This window comes from Eleginops maclovinus, chromosome 12 (genome assembly GCF_036324505.1).
Source record: "Eleginops maclovinus isolate JMC-PN-2008 ecotype Puerto Natales chromosome 12, JC_Emac_rtc_rv5, whole genome shotgun sequence".
Lineage (NCBI taxonomy): Eukaryota > Metazoa > Chordata > Actinopteri > Perciformes > Eleginopidae > Eleginops > Eleginops maclovinus.
In genome coordinates this window covers 29,436,489-29,455,865 of record NC_086360.1, presented here as the reverse complement: position 1 = coordinate 29,455,865, position 19,377 = coordinate 29,436,489, and the positions used below count along the sequence as shown (strand labels likewise).

General features: G+C 48.1%; 1 protein-coding gene across 1 annotated transcript in view; it reads left to right on the top strand.

The window, feature by feature from the left end:
• Window positions 1-19,377, top strand: part of ccdc180 (coiled-coil domain containing 180) — a 21,303-nt gene that overhangs the window by 1,558 nt on the left and 368 nt on the right. The window contains exons 2-29 of the mRNA XM_063897504.1: window positions 7-172; window positions 1,043-1,147; window positions 1,289-1,368; window positions 1,509-1,597; window positions 1,833-1,952; window positions 2,056-2,229; window positions 2,313-2,428; window positions 2,609-2,735; window positions 2,906-2,960; window positions 3,037-3,137; window positions 3,291-3,630; window positions 3,898-4,078; window positions 4,269-4,415; window positions 4,490-4,634; window positions 5,822-5,938; window positions 6,243-6,320; window positions 6,647-6,730; window positions 8,802-8,935; window positions 9,027-9,088; window positions 9,300-9,351; window positions 10,683-10,742; window positions 16,300-16,366; window positions 16,461-16,596; window positions 16,980-17,140; window positions 17,268-17,393; window positions 17,498-17,609; window positions 18,962-19,022; window positions 19,132-19,285. Of these exons, the coding sequence (XP_063753574.1) occupies window positions 7-172; window positions 1,043-1,147; window positions 1,289-1,368; window positions 1,509-1,597; window positions 1,833-1,952; window positions 2,056-2,229; window positions 2,313-2,428; window positions 2,609-2,735; window positions 2,906-2,960; window positions 3,037-3,137; window positions 3,291-3,630; window positions 3,898-4,078; window positions 4,269-4,415; window positions 4,490-4,634; window positions 5,822-5,938; window positions 6,243-6,320; window positions 6,647-6,730; window positions 8,802-8,935; window positions 9,027-9,088; window positions 9,300-9,351; window positions 10,683-10,742; window positions 16,300-16,366; window positions 16,461-16,596; window positions 16,980-17,140; window positions 17,268-17,393; window positions 17,498-17,609; window positions 18,962-19,022; window positions 19,132-19,285 (3,350 nt within the window). The remainder of the gene's footprint in view (window positions 1-6; window positions 173-1,042; window positions 1,148-1,288; window positions 1,369-1,508; window positions 1,598-1,832; window positions 1,953-2,055; window positions 2,230-2,312; window positions 2,429-2,608; window positions 2,736-2,905; window positions 2,961-3,036; window positions 3,138-3,290; window positions 3,631-3,897; window positions 4,079-4,268; window positions 4,416-4,489; window positions 4,635-5,821; window positions 5,939-6,242; window positions 6,321-6,646; window positions 6,731-8,801; window positions 8,936-9,026; window positions 9,089-9,299; window positions 9,352-10,682; window positions 10,743-16,299; window positions 16,367-16,460; window positions 16,597-16,979; window positions 17,141-17,267; window positions 17,394-17,497; window positions 17,610-18,961; window positions 19,023-19,131; window positions 19,286-19,377) is intronic.

Below are 19,377 nucleotides of genomic sequence, written 5' to 3'. Positions count from 1 at the left end.
TTTCAGTGTTGAACCAGTCTCTCCTGGCAAACCGTCGCAGCGTCGCCCGTCTGCTGCTGCGCCTCCAGGAGGAGAACCTGCAGCAAGAGAACCTCCTCCGTCTGCACTGGGAGGACTGCCTGAACCGCTGGAAGAGGACCAGAGTCACCCAGGTTATAGACCGCTTCAGTGGGTGAGGATCCACGTTATAGAACACTTCAGGTGGAACCAGGTTATAGACCGCTTCAGTGGGAACCAGGTTAAGGTTATAGACCGCTTCAGTGGGTGAGGAACCAGGTTATAGACGGCTTCAGCTGGAACCAGGTTATAGACCGCTTCAGTGGGTGAGGAACCAGGTTATAGACGGCTTCAGCTGGAACCAGGTTATAGACCGCTTCAGTGGGTGAGGATCCAGGTTATAGACCACTTCAGCTGGAACCAGGTTATAAACCACTTCAGCTGGAACCAGGTTATAGACCACTTCAGCTGGAACCAGGTTATAGACCGCTTCAGTGGGTGAGGAACCAGGTTATAGACTTCTTCAGGTGGAACCAGGTTATAGACTTCTTCAGGTGGAACCAGGTTATAGACGGCTTCAGGTGGAACCAGGTTATAGACCGCTTCAGTGGGTGAGGAACCAGGTTATAGACGGCTTCAGGTGGAACCAGGTTATAGACGGCTTCAGGTGGAACCAGGTTATAGACCGCTTCAGTGGGTGAGGAACCAGGTTATAGACTACTTCAGGTGGAACCAGGTTATAGACGGCTTCAGGTGGAACCAGGTTATAGACCGCTTCAGTGGGTGAGGAACCAGGTTATAGACGGCTTCAGGTGGAACCAGGTTATAGACTACTTCAGGTGGAACCAGGTTATAGACCGCTTCAGTGGGTGAGGAACCAGGTTATAGACGGCTTCAGGTGGAACCAGGTTATAGACTACTTCAGGTGGAACCAGGTTATAGACCGCTTCAGTGGGTGAGGAACCAGGTTATAGACGGCTTCAGGTGCTGAGGGCTGAGGGTCTGACCTGGGATAGACTGATGATAAGGTGTGTTTGTGTTGCAGGAGTCTCTGCAGCAGTGAGGAGGAGCCGCTGCTCTCGGCTCTGCTGCTTCAGAAGGGGAAACAGCACCTGACCAAACAGCGAGAGGACATCCTCTACAGCACCTGGTTTGTGATGCTCCCACGATAGGCTAACATGCAGCTGCTGCATCACCTGCAGGAATGCATTGATGCTGCTTCCTATTTCGAGTCATTCGTTCATCAGGGTCACACTGTGGTGCAGCCGTCCAATCAGTGTCTCTGTTTCAGTTCTCTGGTCCCGCCCTCCTGCTCCACTGTCCTGGTCTCTGATTGGTTCAACCAGCTGAGAGCTGTCAATCAACAGATCGGTAACACACCTCAGTATTTACAGACAGACACAGACAGACACACAATCTGAACATGATAGGCCTACCTGAGCATCCCTGTGTGTGTGTGTGTGTGTGTGTGTGTGTGTGTGTGTGTGTGTGTGTGTGTGTGTGTGTTATAGACACTCTTCACACTGACTTCCTGCATCAGCTGCGTTGTTGTTATGAACAGAGGTGGCAGGATCGACTGGCTGAGGTGGAGAGCTATGAGGTGAAGACACACATTATAAACATATATATATACCTATATATATATATGTATATATATATATATAGGTATATATATATGTATAGGTATATATAAACATATATATATACCTATATATATATATGTTTATATATATATATATAGGTATATATATATATATACATATATATATATATATATATGTATATATATATATATAGGTATATATATTATTAGTTTTGAATGTGTTCTCCTGCAGGGGGCGCTCTCAGCTCTGCAGCTCTCAGAGCAGGAAGTGAGTGACCTCATCAACTCTCAGCTCCTCACTCTGATTGGAAGAAGCCAAAGTCAGGTTGAAGAGCGATTGGCTGCTTTAGAGGTCAGTGATACTGTCTGTCTGTCTGTCTGTCTGTCTGTCTGTCTGTCTGTCTGTCTGTCTGTCTGTCTGTAACCTGTCTCTCCCTCTACCTGTCGATCTGCAGCGCTGCAGTGACTCTGCTGCCCGTCGTGCTCTCGGTCTCAGCAGGTGTTTGTTTGTTGTGATGCGAGGGGCAGCGTTGCTATGGGAGAAGCACAGCCGCAGGTTAGAGACCAGAGAAGAAGAAATAAAACAACACCTGGAGGACCTGCGACGCTCACAGCAGCGAAACACACAGGTGAGCCCCTCACTATGTGTCTCTGAGGTAGGACAAGTCCACAGGTAAAGGGCTCCCATGATGCTGTTCTGATTTGCCCTCAGAAGAAGAAGGTGCATCTTGACGACCTGCTGGGGGCGCTCCGTCAGGGGAGCAGCGAGGACGCTCTGAAGACCAGCCTGGAGAGGTGTGTCCAATACCTGCAGGATGTCAGACACAGGTACTGCAGCACACATGCTAATGCTAATGCTAAGTGTCCAATACCTGCAAACAAGGTGAAACAAGACTGTGTGTGTGTGTGTGTGTGTGTGTGTGTGTGTGTGTGTGTGTGTGTGTGTGTGTGTGTGTGTGTGTGTGTGTGTGTGTGTGTGTGTGTGTGTGTGTGTGTGTGTGTGTGCAGCTGCAGACAGTGTGTCTCTGATCAGGGGGAGGTGTTGGAGCGTCTCCCCCCCCGGCTCCTAGAGGAGCTCCTCTCCTACAGCAGCAGCGTCAGCTCCTTCTTCCACCTCAAACACACCTACACACCGGTAACCACGGCAACCACACACACACACACCCACACCTGCTGGTAACCATAGCAGCAACTGAACCCGTTAAAGCAGCAGGTCCTCTTTCCTTCTGACCTTTCACAATAAAACACCCAGACAGGTACAGTGCATTGTGGGTGATACTAAAGTCCAGGGGTCTTCCTCCTCAGAGTCCAGAAGACCTGCAGGACCTCCTCCCATCATACTGCGCCCCCCCCACCCCGGGTCAGTCTGTGCTCAGGGTTCATATTACATATATCATCATGAACGGTGGTCCCTCTGAACTGCTGTGTTTGTGTAGAAGCCAGTGAGGGTGCTGACAACAGGAAACCAGACAATCATCCAATCAGCTCTGAGAACCACACACACCCCGCCCAGCCCTCCCAGGATTGGCTGACTGAGGTAATGCTCCACTTCTGATTGCTCTGGATAAACATGCTGGATTAGTTGTTTTGGAAATACCAGTATCCACCAGTGTGCTGTAAAGAAATGAATGGACCCACTGACGTGTGTGTGTGTGTGTGTGTGTGTGTGTGTGTGTGTGTGTGTGTGTAGGCTGAGTCCTCTCTGATGGAGTTCTGGGACCTCAGCAGTTTTGTTACATTTACATCAGCGAGGGGCGTGGCCTACAGTGGTCCTGCCTTCAGATGCCCCGCCCCTGACCTCGGGGGGGAACCTCATCTGAGCCTGTTTCCTGCAGAGCTGCTCACACACGCTCTTAGCGGGTACACACAGTTGTTCTTGGATCACCTGGAGCAGCGTTTCCGTGACGTCCTGAGCTCGGCGGTTGCCATGGTAACAGAAAGGAAGGAGGCGCTACGCACAGAGCAGGAAGTCCTCCTGCAGCAGCTACACCCCCAACACATCGAGACTCACATCTACCTGCCCCGCCTGGGTAACACACACACACACACACACACACACACACACACACACACACACACACACACACACACACACACACACACACACACACACACACACACACACACCCATAAACACACACACACACACACACACACACACACACACACACACACACACACACACACACACACACACACACCTGGTTATAAGGTTAGCATCAACCTCAGCTCACCAACAGAATGAAAACAGTGTGTGTGTATGTGTGTGTGTGGGTGTGGGTGTGTGTGTGTCTCAGCTGAGCTGCAGCTCCACAGGCAGCAGGTGGATGCTCACTGTGAGGAGGTGAGGGAGGTGTTGTCCTCCTGCCGGGTGGAGCTGCAGGAGCTGCAGGCCTCCGTCAGTCGGAGGAACCAGGAGCTCTCCGTCCGTCTGTCCAGCATGGAGGGGGACGTCCTGTCAGCAGACAGCAGCCCCCGGTAACCACAGCAACCCAACATGAGCATTCGTACCAATATATGAAACCACACACACTCCACATGAGATAACACACACACACACACACACACACACACACACACACACACACACACACACACACACACACACACACACACACACACACAATCTCTATACTGAGATATCACACACACTCTGTTCTGTCTGCAGGCTGCTGGCTGTGAGCTCCACCCTGCAGGACTGTCTGGATAGACATATCAAACACACTCAGCGCAGTCAGACCTCCTGCAGACAGACGGTTCAGTCCCGACTGCAGGAGGTCAGGAGCAGAACGGCACAGCTCCTCACTTCATTCAGGTAACCACCCCCTCCCTCTGTCCTCGCACACACAGGAAGCTCGGGAGCTAAAGAGACCCTCCTCCTTTGTTCAGGTTGTTCAGTGAAGGAGGGGATTTTGCTCCTCAGGAAGTGAAGGTGTTTCAGAGGAGGCTGAAGGAGGAGACCAAGCACATCAGTGCCACAGAGGAGTCCATCTCCTCCGAGCTGGAAGCGCTCGAGTCCCAGAGTTTACAGCAGGTTTGACCTTTAACCCTCATTAAAGAGTCCCTGTTAAATAATGATATACACCTGAACATCAGCAGGAGAGGACTCTTTAAAGTAGAGACACTACATACTGATATACACCTGAACATCAGCAGGAGAGGACTCTTTAAAGTAGAGACTCTACATACTGATATACACCTGAACATCAGCAGGAGAGGACTCTTTAAAGTAGAGACGCTACATACTGATATACACCTGAACATCAGCAGGAGAGGACTCTTTAAAGTAGAGACTCTACATACTGATATACACCTGAACATCAACAGGAGAGGACTCTTTAAAGTAGAGACTCTACATACTGATATACACCTGAACATCAGCAGGAGAGGACTCTTTAAAGTAGAGACACTACATACTGATATACACCTGAACATCAGCAAGAGAGGACTCTTTAAAGTAGAGACACTACATACTGATATACACCTGAACATCAGCAGGAGAGGACTCTTTAAAGTAGAGACTCTACATACTGATATACACCTGAACATCAGCAGGAGAGGACTCTTTAAAGTAGAGACTCTACATACTGATATACACCTGAACATCAGCAGGAGAGGACTCTTTAAAGTAGAGACTCTACATACTGATATACACCTGAACATCAGCAGGAGAGGACTCTTTAAAGTAGAGACACTACATACTGATATACACCTGAACATCAGCAAGAGAGGACTCTTTAAAGTAGAGACACTACATACTGATCTACACCTGAACATCAGCAGGAGAGGACTCTTTAAAGTAGAGACTCTACATACTGATATACACCTGAACATCAGCAGGAGAGGACTCTTTAAAGTAGAGACACTACATACTGATATACACCTGAACATCAGCAGGAGAGGACTCTTTAAAGTAGAGACTCTACATACTGATATACACCTGAACATCAGCAGGAGAGGACTCTTTAAAGTAGAGACACTACATACTGATATACACCTGAACATCAGCAGGAGAGGACTCTTTAAAGTAGAGACTCTACATACTGATATACACCTGAACATCAGCAGGAGAGGACTCTTTAAAGTAGAGACTCTACATACTGATATACACCTGAACATCAGCAGGAGAGGACTCTTTAAAGTAGAGACACTACATACTGTACATATGGAGAACCTGTTTGACGCTACAATAGATGACTATAAATGGAGTTCCCTCCGCAGCTGAAGGAGGCGTCCAGGAGTTTAGAGGAGAAACTTTCCCTCCTGAAGTCTGAGGTGGATTTCATCGAGAAGATCCAGAAAATCATCTGCAGCACACAAGTTCACATCAAGGCTGAGGTGTCTGTCTGTCTGTCTGTCTGTCTGTCTGTCTGCCTGCCTGCCTGCCTGCCTGCCTGCCTGCCTGCCTGCCTGCCTGCCTGCCTGCCTGCCTGTCTGCCTGCCTGCCTGCCTGCCTGCCTGCCTGCCTGTCTGTCTGTCTGTCTGTCTGTCTGTCTGTCTGTCTGTCTGTCTGTCTGCCTGCCTGCCTGCCTGCCTGCCTGCCTGCCTGCCTGCCTGCCTGCCTGCCTGTCTGCCTGTCTGTCTGTCTGTCTGTCTGTCTGTCTGTGTCTGTCTGTCTGTCTGAACATGATGGACTTTGCAGGGAGCCAGCAGTAACCAGCATCACTCGGCCATCAGCAGCAGGTTGGAAGATCTGAAGAGGATGTTGGAGAACACACAGGTACACACACAGGTACACACACAGGTACACACACAGGTACACACACAGGTACACACACAGGTACACACACAGGTACACACACAGGTACACACACAGGTACACACACAGGTACACACAGGTTCAAAGTAATAACAGTGTGGTTACAGTGCTGTTGCTTTACTGTGAGCTGCTGTCAGGATGTCCAACAGGGTCTATAGACAACAAGAGGTCCACCTTCAATGTGTCTGTCCGTCTGTCTGTCTGTCTGTCTGTCTGTCTGTCTGTCTGTCTGTCTGTCTGTCTGTCTGTCTGTCTGTCTGTCTGTCTGTCTGTCTGTCTGTCTGCAGGTGTCTCCAGATCAGGTGTTGTCCCTTCTGTCATCAGTGAATGACAAAGTCAGGAAGCGCTGTCAGTACCTGGACATTTCAGCGGTAGGTCCTGCTCTCTGTCACAGCCTGGTTCCCAGGTCTGTTAGTCCACCTAAATCTCCACCAAGTCCTGGAGTCCTCAATCACAGCTAATGTGATCATTGCATCCATTGTCTTCTTTTTCCTCTTTCTCTCCCTGGACTACCTCTAGTCATCCTGAACTACCTCTTGTCATCCTGAACTACCTCTTGTCATCCTCGACTGCCTCTTGTCATCATGGACTACCTCTAGTCATCCTGAACTACCTCTTGTCATCCTGAACTACCTCTTGTCATCCTGAACTACCTCTTGTCATCATGGACTACCTCTTGTCATCCTGAACTACCTCTTGTCATCCTCGACTGCCTCTTGTCATCATGGACTACCTCTAGTCATCCTGAACTACCTCTTGTCATCCTGAACTACCTCTTGTCATCCTGAACTACCTCTTGTCATCATGGACTACCTCTTGTCATCCTGAACTACCTCTTGTCATCCTTGACTGCCTCTTGTCATCCTTGACTGCCTCTTGTCATCCTCGACTGCCTCTTGTCATCATGGACTACCTCTAGTCATCCTGAACTACCTCTTGTCATCATGGACTACCTCTTGTCATCCTGAACTACCTCTTGTCATCCTCATGACTGCCTCTAGTCATCACTGGACTACCTCTTGTCAGCCTGAACTACCTGTTGTCATCATGGACTACCTCTAGTCATCCTCGACTGCCTCTAGTCATCCTGGACTACCTCTAGTCACATGACTACCTGTTGTCATCCTTGACTGCCTCTAGTCATCCTGGACTACCTCTTGTCATCCTGGACTACCTCTTGTCATCCTGTACTGCCTCTAGTCATCATGGACTACCTCTTGTCATCCTGACTACCTGTTGTCATCCTGTACTACCTCTTGTCATCCTGACTGCCTCTAGTCATCATGGACTACATCTTGTCATCCTGGACTACCTCTAGTCATCATGGACTACCTCTTGTCATCCTGGACTACCTCTTGTCATCCTGGACTACCTCTTGTCATCCTGACTACATCTTGTCATCCTGGACTACCTCTAGTCATCATGGACTACCTCTAGTCATCCTGACTACCTCTTGTCATCCTCGACTGCCTCTAGTCATCATGGACTACCTCTTGTCATCCTGGACTACCTCTTGTCATCCTGGACTACCTCTTGTCATCCTGAGCTACCTCTAGTCATCCTGGACTACCTCTAGTCATCCTGAACTACCTCTTGTCATCCTGGACTACATCTTGTCATCCTGAGCTACCTCTAGTCATCATGGACTACCTCTAGTCATCCTGAACTACCTCTTGTCATCCTGGACTACATCTTGTCATCCTGAGCTACCTCTAGTCATCCTGGACTACCTCTTGTCATCCTCGACTGCCTCTAGTCATCATGGACTACCTCTTGTCATCCTGGACTACCTGTTGTCATCCTGTACTACCTCTTGTCATCCTCGACTGCCTCTAGTCATCATGGACTACCTCTTGTCATCCTGGACTACCTCTTGTCATCATGGACTACCTCTTGTCATCCTGGACTACCTGTTGTCATCCTGGACTTCATCTTGTCATCCTGGACTACATCTTGTCATCCTGAACTACATCTTGTCATCCTGGACTACCTCTAGTCATCATGGACTACCTCTAGTCATCCTGAACTACCTCTTGTCATCCTGGACTACCTCTTGTCATCCTGGACTACCTCTTGTCATCCTGAACTACCTCTAGTCATCCTGGACTACCTCTATTCATCCTGGACTACCTCTTGTCTCCCTGGACTACCTCTTGTCTCCCTGGACTACATCTTGTCATCCTGAACTACCTTTTGTCATCCTGGACTACCTCTTGTCCTCCTGGACCACCTCTTGTCATCCTGGACTACCTCTTGTCTCCCTGGACTACCTCTTGTCTCCCTGGACTACCTCTTGTCATCCTCGACTACTTCTTGTCATCTTCGACTACCTCTTGTCCTCCTGGACCACCTCTTGTCTCCCTGGACCACCTCTTCTTTCCCTGGGCCGTCTCTTGTCCTTTTTAAGTCCATGTGGATCACCTTTTATGATTTTCCTCGCAGGGAGGCCTCTCGGCTCGTCCTAAATCCAGAGAGCAGGTCCACTCAACCCCCCCTCTTGGTTTGCTGCAGACCAGCAGGACAGGTGTGGACCTCCTCGATGACACTGTTGTGGACATCATCCGGTCCCTGCACAGGTCTGTAGTCCTGATCCCACAGAGTCACACTGCAGGAGGTACAGGGACTGTTGTGAAAGTAAACCGGCTTCTGTCCTACAATCTGAACCAGGTTCTGTGAGGTCCGAGACTGTGGAGCCGTGGAGCGAGAGGAGGGAGGAAGCACAGCTGCTGGTAAACATCTGTCTGTCTGTGGCAACAAGTATCAGGCACCCAGAGGGGGGGGCACCTGTGGGCTGTTTCCGTCCGCCCTTCACAATAAAATACCTCATAATCCCCATCAGAGGGGACCGTGTTTAGTATGTTGTGCAGAGCTGTGATTGGACACTGAGCGACTGAACGTCCAATCACAGCTCACTTCCTGTCCGCTGTCTCCTGACTTCAGCAGGGCAGATTCCGCTCCAACGGAGATGTGCCGAGTCTGTCATGGCACCAAGGTACACACACACACACACACACACGTAGTGCTGCGTACCAGTAAGCCGAACCGGTACTGGACTTGTAAAAAAACTAGCACTTATATATTCTCCTTTTTATTCTAAACCATCTAAAACCTTTCATAGATCGAGAAATTTGCGCTGAGAAAAGACGAAAAGCATCGTGTGGGCTTCTGATATGGCGGCCCTTACTGAACTCACCAAGTCTCGCAAAATATCGCAACTGCTCGCGACATCTGTGTGACGTCAAGGGAAGCTAGCGATTTGATTGGCTTAGACATAGTGGAAAGTGTGGGCTGCTGTGGTCACCATATTGGATATTTGGTAGTGTAGCTAACTCCTTTGTTTGGTCTACGGCGTCACGGGTCATGTAAACAGAATGCCGCGGGGCTTTGAATCCAGTGAGGTGTGGGATCATGTGACGAAACTGCCGCTAGATACTGCCAAGTGTAACCTGTGCGGCAAAGTGATCAAGTGTGCTGGGGGAACATCGGACATAGCGAGGCACTTGAGGCGAAACCACAAAATAGAAAATACTCCACACACAGCCTCAGCCTCATTGGCGGCGATGTTTGGCGAGCAAAATAACAAGGATCGAGGTAAACTGAGCAATACTGTTTGGAAAACAGGCTTTCATTTTAAACAGGCTTTCATTTTAAACAGGCTTTCTTAGCTTTATATTATAAGATATACTAGCAGCAGCATCGGGACTAGCCGACTAGGGCGTTTATTCAGCCTCATCTTCTCTTGTGCGGGGAGCTTTGGGTTCAGTTACTTTAGTTTGGTGAATGAAATACAGGTTTGAGCTTTGTAGTACACTAGTGGTTTACTGTAGTTGATGTCATAAGTCATTTGTAGACTAAGGGGCAAAAAGTGTTTGTCACTCTTTTAAATATTTGTACTTTGTAGAGAAATGTGGACACAAGTTGGAAGGACGGGAGCAGGGAACACAAAACACCGGACGAGTTTGAATTGATTATGAGTTTATTTTCCATTGATAATTAGCTTACAATAAGTTACTCACACAAGCCATGGGTTCAGGTTCAGGTCCCGACTTATAAGTCGGGACCTGAACCTGAACCTCTGGACTTGAGTCCACCTGAACCTGAATGTGAGTCCAGGTACGCAGCACTACACACAAACTTACCCCAAAGTTTGTACTAAAGGTCTGTTTCAGCAATAACATGTGTGTGTGTGTGTGTGTGTGTGTGTGTGTGTGTGTGTGTGTGTGTGTGTGTGTGTGTGTGTGTGTGTGTGTGTGTGTGTGTGTGTGTGTGTGTGTGTGTGTGTGTGTGTGTGTGTGTGTGTGTGTGTGTGTGGACGGGGTGCAGGTCCATCCTGACTGAAAGAAAGTTCCAGGTTTTTGGACCAGAACCAGAACAGAACCCACAGTGAGTCCCAGTCTGATAAAATCCTGATGGAGAGTCACAGCCAGGTCTAAAGCACCTCTGTGTGTGTGTGTGTGTGTGTGTGTGTGTGTGTTTGTATTTCTATGAGGGGGCGTACAGGCCGTAATTCATTCTGGCCTTCTCACACACATACATTCTCCTTTTACATACATGTATTTTCACTCTTACTTACATACAGTGGTATGCAAAAGTTTGGGCACCCCTTAGGAAAACCACTGCATCAGTTTGTCACTTGCTGAGCTTTTGAAGCAGCAACTTCATTTTAACATATGTTATACCTTATGGTAACAGAAACATCTCAGTAGTGAAATAACTTTTATTGGTCAAACAGAAACATGTTTATGTGCATTCAAACAAAAATAGGCATGTGCATAAATTTGGGCACCCCTAAGAAATAATTCCATTAATATTTAGTATTGCCTCCTTTTGCTGCAATAACGGCCTGTAGACGCCTCCTGTAGCCACAGACAAGTCCCTTAAGCCTGGCAGGTGGTATTTTGGCCCATTCTTCCACACAAAACGTCTCCAGTTCAGTCAGGTTTCTTGGCCTCCGTGCATGGACAGCCTTCTTCAAATAAATCCATACATTTTCAATGATGTTAAGGTCTGGGGACTGGGATGGCCATTCCAGAACATTGTACCTGTGCTTCTGCATGAATTCCTTGGTGGATTTTGATCGGTGCTTAGGATCATTGTCCTGCTGAAAAATCCAACCCCGGCGTAGCTTCAACTTTGTGACTGACTCTAGAACATTCTTGTCAAGAATCTCCTGGTACTGTAAGGAATTCATGTGGCCCTCAACTTTAACAAGTTTTCCAGTACCTGTGCTAGCCACACAGCCCCATAACATGATAGATCCTCCACCAAATTTTACAGTGGGCAACAAGTTCTTTTCATTGAATGCAGTGTGTTTTTTTCGCCATGCATACCTGTTCATGTTATGACCAAATAACTCAATCTTGGTCTCATCTGACCACAGTATTTTGTTCCAAAATGCTTCTGGCTTGTCCAGATGTGCTTTTGCATACCTCATGCGACTCTTCTTGTGATTAACACTCAGGAAAGGCTTTTTGCACATCACCCTTCCAATGAGCTCTTCCTGGTGCAAAGTACGCTGGATTGTGGAACGGTGAACAACTACACCATCAGCAGCCAGATGTTGTTGTAGTTCTCTGGAGGTGGTCTGTGGCTTCTCTGTGACCATTTTCACCATCCTTCGCCTGTGCCTTTCCCCTATTTTTGTCGGCCTACCACATCTTTCCTTCACACGGACTGTTCCTGTGGCCTTCCATTTCACAACTACGTTTCTGACTGTGGAGACAGACAGTTTAAACCTGTCAGATAATTTTTTGTACCCTTCTCCTAATTTATAATGTTGGATTATCTTAGCTTTCAGGTCAGTGGAGAGTTGTTTTGAGGTCCCCATCTTGCCACTCCCTAAGAAAGAACCTAGGCCAGGCACAGCCAGCTATTACCTATGTTAAATAGCCTTTTTCATGATTGGTTCCACCTGTCTTTGTAATTGAAGGTCTAATGAGCTAATCAAAGCAATTTTGTGCAGCAACCTGTCAGCTATAAATCCGTACAGGTGTTGAAATGAATGCTATTTATAAGGGTGCCCAAACTTTTGCACATCCCATTTTTTGCATTTGATTTTATTATAATAAAACTATGTAATGCTACCCGAAGAATTTTGGTCTGGAAAACACTAAAACGTCTACATCTTTGTAGGAAAACAAATGTTGTTGCTGTGATCTTCTATTATAAAGGAAAAGCAAATTGTCATGAAATCTCAGAGGGGTGCCCAAACTTTTGCATACCACTGTATATATACACCTCCACATATATCGGTATTCTCTCCTCCAGTGGCGGCCCCTGAAAGAAACTCGGGGCCAATATTTTTCTGATAATGATAAAGGTGGCCCATTCAATAGGTACATTAAGAAAGCCCATATCAATTAGTGGTTAGAAGATGAACTCAGACAGAGACCCCTCTCGCTCCAGAAGGGACAGCTGGACAGCTGAGGAGCAAAGCTGCATCAGGAGCCTCTAGAAGCAGAAATGGTGTGGGTCCAAGAAATGATTCTACTTATTATATTCATTATTTACATGAATCCAATGATGTAAAACTGATCAACAGGCCAACAGATATGTTCAGAACCACATAAAGACAGGGGCAGCATTCAGGTATTCACTGACTGAACACCGTAGCCTGTTTCAGATGCTCATCAACAGCTTCATCTAACTGAGCCACGAAGTCGAGCAGTCCGAGAAAGATGCCAGGGTTGGTGGAGCCCTCAGTTTCATCTTTGCCTCGCAAAGCCAGCTCAAACACCCCGCAGAATTTCACACACTGGAACAGCCGGTTGAGGACGTGGCGGTTCTGGCTCACCTCACCATTGTGGCGACGAACAGCTAGCCTGTATCCCTCATCCAGTGGAGGGGCAATGTTCCCCCTCCCAAAAGACCTCCAGCAGCTACCCGTGTGGATCTTCCACAGCTCATGTTTCTGTGTGTTCTCAGAGAGATGCTGCATATCTGTGACACCAGTCATCTCCAAGCATTGTCTGCCGTGCCCCCTCCAGGGTGAACCCGTAGGCAGGGGTAGCAGAAGACTGCGTTGGCTACCTCACAGCCGGCTAGATAGGATTTTCACACATACCAATTTGTAGAAGATCCTCGAGGGTAGGCCCCCCCCCCTTGTAAAAACTTGTTGAATGGTTAAATCTGGTCTTGGAGGTCTTTGTTTTAATACCCATGTATCTGGATTTGCACTCCGACTAAAAGGAACTTCTCTCAAAGACACGATGGAGCTGCACTGAACACCAGCCCTCTTGAGAGTAGTCAGTGACTTGATCGGAGAAGCTGCCCGCTTTTTTTCTCAGGTACATATGAAGAAAGCGCATAAGGGCAAGCCCTTCCGGAACCCTGAGAGACTGCATTGAAAGCTCTGATATTTGAAAGAAATGCATTTTACATGAGAGTCAATGAGAGACCCCTGGGGCGGTGTTCAACCTGACTGAAACCACACCTAAAGGGGGGGGGACCATGTGAAGCATGACTCTAGTCTGATTGGACAATGAGGTTTTGACAGCTCTAAGTCTAGAGCACTGATTAGGCTGCTGCTGTGTTAGAAACAAAACCCCTCTTTGTCCCGTTGGTAGTGCGTCGCCCAAATCGCCCTCACACACAAACTGCCCCTGCGTATGACGCTCCGCTGTCAGTACGCTTCTCGGGTTTGTGATTGGTCTAATGTTGCTAACCCCGCCCCTGCTCTTCTCACATAAATAAGTTCTAACTTTTGCATATATTTTTTATTCTCACATACATACATTGTCCATGGGTGATTACGTTTCAGCTGGCAGCAAGTTATAACCCTAACTGATGCAGAGAGGAGCTTCTCATCTGTAAACAGTCATGTCAAAAGACATGTCCTGTGGTCGTGGAAAAGATGTAGATCTGTTTCAGAAGGGTCAAGTTATTGGCATCAAGCAGAGAAAATTTCTAAGGAGATTACTGAAATACTAAAATGGGGTTAAGAACTGTCCAACGCATTATTAAAGACTGGAAGGACAGTGGGGGACATCCTCTTCCAGGGAGGAGTGAGGTCAGAAAAAGATCCTGAATGATCGGCGATCCCTTAAACGTTTGGTGAAATCAAATGGTAGAAAAACAACAGTAGAACCTGGTTAAGTTTAGCTGTGACAGAGAGAGCATTTTCACACGCACAATGCGGAGGGAACTCAAGGGAGTGGGACTAAACAGCTGGGGGCCGTAAGAAAACCACTTCTCAGTGAGGCTAATCGGCTTCAGTTTGGTAGGGAGCGTAAAGATTGGACTCTGGAGCAATGGAAGAAGGTGTGGTCTGATGAGTCCAGACCCTGTTCCAGAGTGATGGGGGATCAGGGTAAGAAGAGAGGCAGCTGAAGTGATGCCCCCATCATGCCTAGTGCCTACTGTACCAGCCTGTGGGGGCAGGGCTATGATCTGGAGCTGCTGCAGTTGGTCTGGTCTAGGTTCAGCAACCCAAAGAATGAGGTCAGCTGACTCCCTGAATATCCTGAAGGACAGGTTATTCCATCAGTGGATCTCTTCTCCTCTGATGGAGCGGGCATGTTCCAAGAGGACAAGGCCAGGATCCATCGGGCTCAGACTGTGAGAGAGTGGTTCAGGGAGCATGAGACATCATTTCACACATGGATCGGCCCCCCCAGAGTCCAGACCTGAACCCATTGAGAGTCTTTGGGATGTGCTGGAGGAGACTTTGATCAGTGGTCTGAATCTCCCGTCATCAATACAAGATCAAAAATAATGCAGGACAGAAATAAATGTTGAGCCGTTGCAGAAGCTCGGGGAAACGATGCCACAGAGAATGTGTGATCAAATCTGAAGGCGGTCCAACGGATACTAGAGGGGGGGCTTTGTTTGGCCAGGCAGTGTATTTTGTCTCATCTGTTTTGGTATCCATTACCTACTGACACAGGAAGTTCCTCCTTAAGAAGGAAGTCAGTCTCAAATCAGGAAAAACACGGGCATGACTTGCTCAGCTTATCCGGATGTTAAAAGCAGAACTATGCAATCATGCTATTCAAAGTCATCCTGTTTTCTTGTGCAGTTTTTCATTTGGGGAGTAAGTAGCAATGAAACACAAAGAGAAGCTACAGATTCCTTTGTTCATGAGAGGATGTATGGAGAACTTCGTGACCACATTGAAACTTTTTCTGGATTTCTGTCAATCTCAAGATTAGCTGAAGATTCAAGAGAGGTAGTCCATACATCAGCTTATGGAACCAGACAAAGAACCAGGTCTGAGAATAGTTTAGCCCTGTTGCCTCCACCTGTCATGACTCGACATCAAGGCAGACCTCCATACAGAATTTCAGCAGAGCAAATCTCTTGTTTTGTATCCCTTGGAGTGAACTGGAAAAGCAATGCAACATGCTGAGGGGTACGCTGTCGGACTCTATACAGGCACAGACAGCAGCTTGGCGTTCATCCACTGACATATGCAAGTTGCCAAGGGTGTAACTTTGGTTTGAGAAGTGGGGGACACAAACGGAAACACGTCATCGATTTGAATCCCATTTCCTGCATTTGTGCAAACATTTAGGGAGTATGGTGTTACAAAATGAAAAACCAAATGGTAGTGTGAATAATGAGTGTGCAGACGTCCATCCTGTCCATGTGACCTGTTTTATTTGGGTGAGGACCAGACATCCTCCAGGGGGGTCCGCAGCTTGACCTTCTGAAGTTCTGAGCCTATGAAAGCTCCATAATGACCTGGCTCCCGTTTCTACTATACTTTCTCTCAGACACACATACATTCTTCTCGTGCATACATATATTGTCTTCAGACAAGCATATCTTATTCATAGTAATACATGTATTCACTGAATGTTTCAGCCCCTTCCCCTCATGTTTCAGCTCCTTCCCCTCATATGTTTCAGCCCCTTCCCCTCATATGTTTCAGCTCCTTCCCCTCATATGTTTCAGCTCCTTCCCCTCATATGTTTCAGCTCCTTCCCCTCATATGTTTCAGCTCCTTCCCCTCCACTCTGAACTGTGTGTTGTGGAAAGCCAACAGCGCCCTCCTGCAGGCGGCCGAGGTAATGATTCATTTATAGAGTTCACTGCCCTTATGTTTGATTAGGACTTAGTAACCTGTCTGTCTGTCTGTCTGTCTGTCTGTCTGTCTGTCAGGACTTCTACCAGAGCCAGCGTCTCAGCAGGTTCCTCCTGGTACCTGAAAGTTTGGACCAATGGGCAGAGAGCATGCAGCAGAGGCTGCTGGGATACCATGAACAGAGCAGGAGGTTTCTGAGAGCCAGCAGAAAGGGTAGAGAGACACACACTCAGTCACTCAGTCACTCAGTCACTCAGTCACTCAGTCACTCAGTCACCCACTCACCCAGTCACTCAGTCACCCACTCACCCAGTCACCCAGTCACTCAGTCACCCACTCACCCAGTCACTCAGTCACTCACTCACTCACTCACTCACTCACTCACTCACTCACTCACTCACTCACTCACTCACTCACTCACTCACTCACTCACTCACTCACTCACTCACTCACTCACTCTCACACACACACACACACACACACACAGGTCATTATCTGAAGCTAAACTTTCTTATCCATACAGCCTGGTCCTTGGGGGGGGGGGTTGTCTGCTCCCCGTCTCCCTGTCTCACCTGTCTGTCGTACCTGTCTCTCAGAGGTGGTGTCCCAGCTGTCTGTGTTGGAGGAGCTGCTTCCTTCATTAGCATCAGTTTTAATCAGTAACCATGAGCAACGTCAGGGGGCGGGTCTTAGGGAGGACATGAGCAGAGTCAGACTCAAGCTGATGGAGATGCTGGCAGCCAGCGAGGAGGAGAAGGTACCTGTCTGTCTCACCTGTCTTTACTCAGCTGTCTGTCTACCTGTTTGTCTCCACCTGTCTGTACTCACCTGTCTGTTTCTACCTATCTGTACTCACCTGTCGGTTTGTACCTGTCTGTCCTCAGCGTCTGAACATCCGTCAGCTGCGAGGGTCTCTCAGGGACGACGATCTTCAGACTCTGAGCAGCAGAGAGGAGCTCAGGCAGCAGCAGCTACACAGCAACATCTGCTGCAAACACCTGGAACTGCAGGTAGGAGGGAGAGGAGTCAATGTGACACCTCACTAACATCAGTACCTGTCAGACCTGCAGCAGGGACTTATTGACACCTGTGTCTTTACCGTTTTGTGCTCCAGGTGTGTTTGAGAGTCCGAGGGGAAGAGTTTGTGACATCACTGGCCTCTCTGACAGAGCAACTGCTCTCACAACTGGACAAGCAGGTCTCATCTGAAGGAACTTCACCTGAAGGTACCTCACCTGAAGGTCCTGAAGGTATCTCATCTGAAGGTATCTCACCTGAAGGTATCTCACCAGAGGGTATCTCACCTGAAGGTATCTCACCTGAGGGTATCTCACCTGAAGGTATCTCACCTGATGGTCCTGAAGGTATCTCACCTGAAGGTATCTCACCTGAAGGTATCTCACCAGAGGGTATCTCACCTGAGGGTATCTCACCTGAAGGTATCTCACCTGAAAGTCCTGAAGGTATCTCACCTGAAGGTATCTCACCTGAGGGTATCTCACCTGAAGGTATCTCACCTGAAGGTCCTGAAGGTATCTCACCAGAGGGTATCTCACCAGAGGGTATCTCACCAGAGGGTATCTCACCTGAAGGTATCTCACCAGAGGGTATCTCACCAGAGGGTATCTCACCTGAAGGTATCTCACCAGAGGGTATCTCACCAGAAGGTATCTCACCAGAGGGTATCTCACCTGAAGGTATCTCACCTGAAGGTATCTCACCTGAAGGTATTTCACCTGAAGGTCCTGAAGGTATCTCACCTGAAGGTATCTCACCTGAAGGTATCTCATCTGAGGGTATCTCACCTGAAGGTCCTGAAGGTATCTCACCTGAAGGTATCTCACCTGAAGGTATCTCACCAGAGGGTATCTCACCTGAAGGTATCTCACCTGAAGGTATCTCACCTGAGGGTATCTCACCTGAAGGTATCTCACCTGAGGGTATCTCACCTGAGGGTATCTCACCTGAAGGTATCTCACCTGAAGGTATCTCACCTGAAGGTATCTCACCTGAGGGTATCTCACCTGAAGGTATCTCACCTGAAGGTATCTCACCTGAAGGTATCTCACCTGAGGGTATCTCACCTGAAGGTATCTCATCTGAGGGTATCTCACCTGAAGGTATCTCATCTGAGGGTATCTCACCTGAGGGTATCTCACCTGAAGGTATCTCACCTGAGGGTATCTCACCTGAGGGTATCTCACCTGAAGGTATCTCACCTGAAGGTATTTCATCTGAGGGTATCTCACCTGAAGGTATCTCACCTGAAGGTATCTCACCTGAAGGTATGTCACCTGAAGGTATCTCACCTGAAGGTATCTCACCTGAAGGTATGTCACCTGAAGGTATCTCACCTGAAGGTATCTCACCTGAAGGTATCTCACCTGAAGGTATGTCACCTGAAGGTATGTCACCTGAAGGTATCTCACCTGAAGGTATGTCACCTGAAGGTATCTCACCTGAAGGTATCTCACCTGAAGGTATCTCACTTGAAGATATCTCACCTGAAGGTATCTCACCTGAAGACACCTTTGAACTCTGAGATCATTCAGGTGTTTCCTGTTTTGTGTTTCCATAGTACCCATGGCGCTACACCAGCGCTCTGACGTTGGCACCGTTACCGTGGAAACAGCCAGCAGGTATCACCTGACCTCTGACATCACATAATTGACTTTCACTCTTAAGAGTCTAGCTTACTGCAGTGTGTGTGTGTGTGTGTGTGTGTGTGTGTGTGTGTGTGTGTGTCAGGGTTTGGCCTGGGATCACCTACCTGTTCCCCCCCACCAGCTGCACACCTGAGCCCCCATCATGTGTTACCACGGCAACAACAGCCGCCATCACCACCACCAGGTGCACCCTGGGACATCTTACTGTCATCGAGCAGAGAGACGCTGCTGTAGAGGTACACACACACACACACACACACACACACACACACACACTAAGGCATGATTATTATTTGGTAGTTACAGAAGTCATGTAGAGCAGCTGTTT